This window comes from Lemur catta, chromosome X (assembly GCF_020740605.2).
Source record: "Lemur catta isolate mLemCat1 chromosome X, mLemCat1.pri, whole genome shotgun sequence".
Lineage (NCBI taxonomy): Eukaryota > Metazoa > Chordata > Mammalia > Primates > Lemuridae > Lemur > Lemur catta.
Genome location: NC_059155.1, coordinates 34,684,807 through 34,689,634, shown reverse-complemented (window position 1 = coordinate 34,689,634; position 4,828 = coordinate 34,684,807). Strand labels below are relative to the sequence as shown.

The 4,828-nt window shown below is 63.9% G+C and overlaps 1 protein-coding gene across 5 annotated transcripts; it reads left to right on the top strand.

The window, feature by feature from the left end:
- Nucleotides 1-208: 208 nt before the first annotated feature.
- On the top strand, nucleotides 209-3,840 carry LOC123628568 (small integral membrane protein 10-like protein 2A). Of its 5 annotated transcripts, none has more exons than XM_045538362.1 (4): nucleotides 209-548; nucleotides 788-934; nucleotides 1,922-2,070; nucleotides 2,714-3,840. In XM_045538362.1, exons 1-3 carry the CDS (start codon nucleotides 327-329, stop codon nucleotides 2,033-2,035), a joined length of 483 nt encoding a protein of 160 aa, XP_045394318.1. In that variant the 5' UTR covers nucleotides 209-326; the 3' UTR covers nucleotides 2,036-2,070; nucleotides 2,714-3,840. The 5 variants fall into 5 exon arrangements, 4 of the variants coding, with proteins under 4 accessions (XP_045394318.1, XP_045394319.1, XP_045394317.1 ...); XM_045538363.1 differs by having other exon boundaries at nucleotides 1,922-2,076; XM_045538361.1 differs by having other exon boundaries at nucleotides 1,922-3,840.
- Nucleotides 3,841-4,828: the final 988 nt, after the last annotated feature.

Here is a 4,828-nt window from a genome sequence, read left to right as displayed (position 1 = left end):
GGAGCCGGAAGGAGGCGGGGCCGGATGGACGGGCGGGGCTCGGAGGGAGGGCTTCGTGGGCGGGACCACGGCGGCCTCTGCAGCTCCCGGCCAGGGGCGGGGCTACGCTAGGGGCGGGGCTACGCTGGCGGCAGGCGCAGTGAGGAGGTGGCGAGGGGGCGGAGCTGGCGGTGGAGCCGGGCGAGGGCGGGGACAGCCGGAGGGCGGGGCGAGCAGGGGGGCAGGCGGCCGGCCCGCAGCTCCAGTCGTTGCGTCTGGTAGCCCGCTGGGCTCGCGCTCCTGTCTATCTGTCTGTCGGTCTGCAGGGCCTGCGCCGGCCCGGGCCCATGGCGCCATCTACGGCTCTGTCGGCGGCGGCGGCAGCGGCAGCCCTGTCGGGCCTGGCGGTGCGGCTGTCGCGCTCAACCGCGACCCGCGGCTCGTACCGCGCCTTCTGCAAGGGGCTCACGCGCACGCTGCTCACCTTCTTCGACCTGGCCTGGCGGCTGCGCATGAACTTCCCCTACTTCTACATCGTGGCCTCGGTGATGCTCAACGTCCGCCTGCAGGTGCGGATCGAGTGAGCGCCGCGGCAGCGCCAGGGGCCCGGGGGGAGGGTCGCCCACCCGCCCACTCGCCTGCCCTGGGCCGGGACGCGGGCATGAAGGACAGCGGGGGGGCCGGGAGTCCCAGGGACGCGGCGGGGGGCGGACGCGGGGCGGCCCGGGCCCCTCCACTCGAGACCTTCGCAGCAGGGCGACGGCCACCGAGCCCCGACCCCAGTCGCAGCCCGCCCCGGATCGCGCAGGAACTCGCTAAACGGGCCCTTCCCACCGGGCCCGAGAAACTGTTTGAGTTCGGCCGACCTGTTGCCTCACGTTGGCCAAAGGGGGGAACCAGAAGGAAACAATTCTGCTGCTGCAGCCACTTCATCTGCCAGGCCCAGAGCAGAAAGGTAGGAGGCCACAGGTTGCAATGGGGGTGGGGGAGGCGGTTGCTATGACGTCTGGATGTGGAGGCGCCTTAGTGGTTTGGGGGAAATAGGAAAGGCCCCCGGGCAAACCAGCCCGGAAAGCTGTTGAGCCGGGCAGGGGAAAGGAAAGGCAGCCGCAGGCTCTCCCCTCCTCCCCTGCCGTGATTCCTCCGTGGGGTGAGGGGCGGCGGCGGCCTCAGCATCTCAGAGTGTCAGCCCAGCACTACAGACGGGCAGGGGCCTCCCCCTGCCGCCCCCGGGCCCAGTGCCCACCCCCTCCCACCCCGGGCCCCGTGCCTACCCCCTTTTCTGCAGAGGCCCCTGTGGTGTCACCTGAACCCGGGGGAATGGGTGGGGGGGGGGCGGCCCGGGGAAGGCCCTAGACTCAGAGAAGAAACGATGCCTCACCTTCTCTCCCACCCCTCTCCAGTGGACATGGGGAGGGTGGTTCTCTTCTGAGCCAAACCCCAGGGCTGTCCCCTTCTGAGCCCTCGGCCCTGGGGCTCCCTGCACCTCCTGCACTGGCAAAACTGCCTCCGCCCCGTCATTGGGGCCAGGGGACCAGTCTCTGCTTGTTCCTGCTGTCCCTGTGCCCCCATATCCGCCATCTGAGGACACCCCCCACAGCTCTGCATTTGGAGACAGGGACGAGTGGGAGAGACACGTTCCTCCCCAACCCCTCCCCCACAACCCTGCTCTTCCGCCATGGCAGCCCCTGTTCCCTGCGGCTCCTACCACAGCCCTCCCAGGGCCACAGGCCCATCCTCCAGCCATCGATAGCCTCAAGAAGCCCACTGTGCACCGAAGGGATCTGGGAAAATGGGATCTCCTCCAGCGAACAGCAGCTCTCAGGCTGGGGTGGGCAGAACAGGTGGAGAAGGGGGTTGTAGAGGAGGCCACCCTTGGAGGAAACGAGGACCTCTCTGGGTGGCAAGGCAACTCTGAGGTCCGCATCTGTTTCTCTTTCAGGCATTGGCGTTTGTAGGTGGTCACCCGGCTGCTCCTTCTCTGGCCTTATCAAGAGTCAAATCCCCGCCCGGGGGCACCCCTGGCCCTGGAGCTGCCTGGGGAGCAGCTGAGTAAACGGCCTGACCAGCAGGAGAGGAAGGGCCTTCCTGGTAGAGGCACAGCATGGGTGGGGTCACCCAGTGATGGGGTCCTGGCATGGGGAGGATGGGCCATGGGCCCTGGGCCCTGAGATCTCCTAGGAACACTGTGAGAGAGATGTGTTCTCCCCTCCTGATGATGGAGGAAACAGGCTGGGCAGGGGGAGGGATTTGCCCTTGTCACACAGGTGGGAAGTGGTGGAGCTGAGTCTGCCCCTGGACCTCCAGGCCCCCACTCCCCTCCCCAGTCTTTTCTAAGACCTGGCAAGGTGGGGGGTGGGGCACAGGGCTCCCAGGCCACCTAGGGAGAGAGGGGCCCAGGGTGGGCAATCTGGGGACCTAGCTTTCCTTGGAGCAATATGGAAGGTCACAGGAGGGACCAGCAGGACAGTGAGCCAGATGGGGGATGGGAGAGAAGGGTCCCAGAAGCCCTGGGGAGCCAAGTTATCACCTCAGAGCCCAGCCTCCTCAGTGTGCCTGAACCTGACCAAGGACTCCTTAGCAGTTGAGGGTCACAAGCCTCAGTTTGGTGGCAGAGTGAGGGTGATGGGGCAGTGTGGCTTCTGGGACATGACATAACCAGGAAGGTGAAGGGATGAACCTGGGGTAGGATGGGACTGGGACCCATGGCATGACCCCATCTCTCTGTCCTCAGGCTCGGTCCCCCCTGCCCAGGATCACAGGAGGATATCGTCGAGATGGGCTTGGATTGGTCCTGGGGGCCCAGGGCGTGCTGCTAACCGGTGTACCAAAATGGCCAGGAGCAGCCCGGGGCCCCCATCCCCGTTCCCACATCTCTGGCACTGGTAGCTCAAGGTCCACGTTCTCAGTTCCTGGGACTGAGAACTGCAGCAGTCTGGCCAGCCCCAAGGCAGAGTGGCCCAGCCTCCTGCCATCTGCCCTCCTCAGCTGCCTGCTGGAGCTGGGACCCAAATCAAGACCTCTGGCTGCCTCACCCCGGGATGAGGCTGGACGGTGGCTGCCATGTGCCCCTGCGGTTGCCCACAGCCAGGGCCCGATGGTGTGCTTCCTTGTGCCAAGTGTCCTGCTGGCCCTTCTCATCCACCCAACCCCGTCCACCCCGGACTCCCTGTCAGCCTGCTGACCCCATGCACAGATCTTGGGGCACCTCTGAGGGACAAAAGTGACTCGGGGCTGGAGGAGAGCAGAGAGGGAGTGAGGGGGCTCCTTGGGTCTGATACTCAGATGTGACCCTTTCCAGCCGAGGTCTCACCTTCTGCGTAAGTAGATCCCCAGCTCCAGCCTCTTCCTGGGCCATCCAGGAAGGGAGGAGGAGGGCTCATTACTGAGAGAGAGAGAGAGCGCGCACACGCACTGGAGTGCGTGAGTTCCTGCCTGCTGCGTGGGCAGGGATGGAGCTGTTGAGCAGGAGGAGCTGCTCTGGGCTCTGAGGCCTCCCTGTGCAAGGCGGGGACTCCAGCTGGGGCCAGGAGGCTGCTCTCCAACAGGGAGAAATGAGCCTCAGGTGTCCCTGCCCTCAGAGGGCCTCACTGCAGGGAGCCCCAGCCCCTGCAAAGGGCCACATCTGCAGCGGCTTCAGCTAGAGCTGTGCTGGCCCAAAGCCTGGCCCTCAGAGTCTTGTTCCTGCCCCTGCTTTCTGGCCCTTCAGGCCAGGTGGTGGCGTGCTGCAGCTTTCGCGCCTCCCCTCCCGCCTCGCTCTGCCCCATGGGCCCTTGCTGGGTGAGGGGGTCTCCCTGCACTTTATTTATTTGCAGTCTGTTTTCCAGGCAGAGCTTCTACAAATGCAGACACCGACCGGAATGACTTCCTTTTCTGTGTGTGATTAACTGTACTGGTCAGCACCGGCTGGTCAGAGAAATGTTGTTTCTGGTGTTGTCATGTCTTACCGTTTGTCTAAGTTAAAAAAAAAATAAGTCTTGATTCAGTACACAACAATCCCGACTGGAGGCCTCCTGTTTCTGGCGGGTGTGACGCAATGGCCCGGGAGGAGAGAGGCCCAGTGGTGAGGTCACTGGCTGCCACGGCCAAGCGCGGGGAGAAGCCTCAAGGGGCCTCAGAGGGCCGGGGCGGGGGCTATGGCAGGGAACTTGTTGCCTGTTCAGAAGCTGTGCCAAGACCTGAAGTGACCCAGAACACTGTCCAAGGAGAAGCGGGCAGCAGCCTAACCTGACCCAAGAGGTGGCAGTTTGTCCCCTTCACAGCCTTTGTTCAAATGACCTAAAACATAAGCCTTTTTTCCCATTTTATAGCCTGGTGTTCAAAAGTGCTGAATTTAGTTGAACCCTGAGGGTGGGCGAGGGTGAAGTGAAGTGAAACAGACTGTCTGCGAGTCATTTTATGTATGCCTGACACCCCTGTCCCTGCCTGGGGCCTCTGCCTGCCAGCCAGGTGGCTCTGGAGTCTTGGAGAAGATAAACCACAGGGTCCCAGAAAACCGCTTCCCTTCCCCCCACCTTGAACCCAAACTCTGTCCTGTGAGACCTCCACTCCCCATGGGTCCCCAAAGAATCCTGGCCAAGGACTCTGAGCTGCAGCAGCTGCAGGGGTTGGCAAATGGCAGGGGGCTGGGGAGGAGCTCTGGGAGGAGGGCCCCAGGGCCGAGAGGGAGGCATCCTGAGGACACGGTGCTTTGCTCACACTGAGGAGCACAGCCTGGGATTAGGGGCCCTGGGTCCACTCCTTACCTGTCGCCAAGGGCTACCCAGGGGTCAGAGCACCCTGACAAGAAGGACCCTTCCAACAGCACTGGTGCTGAGGCCCTGTGGCATGTGTCACCCACGGGAGGGGT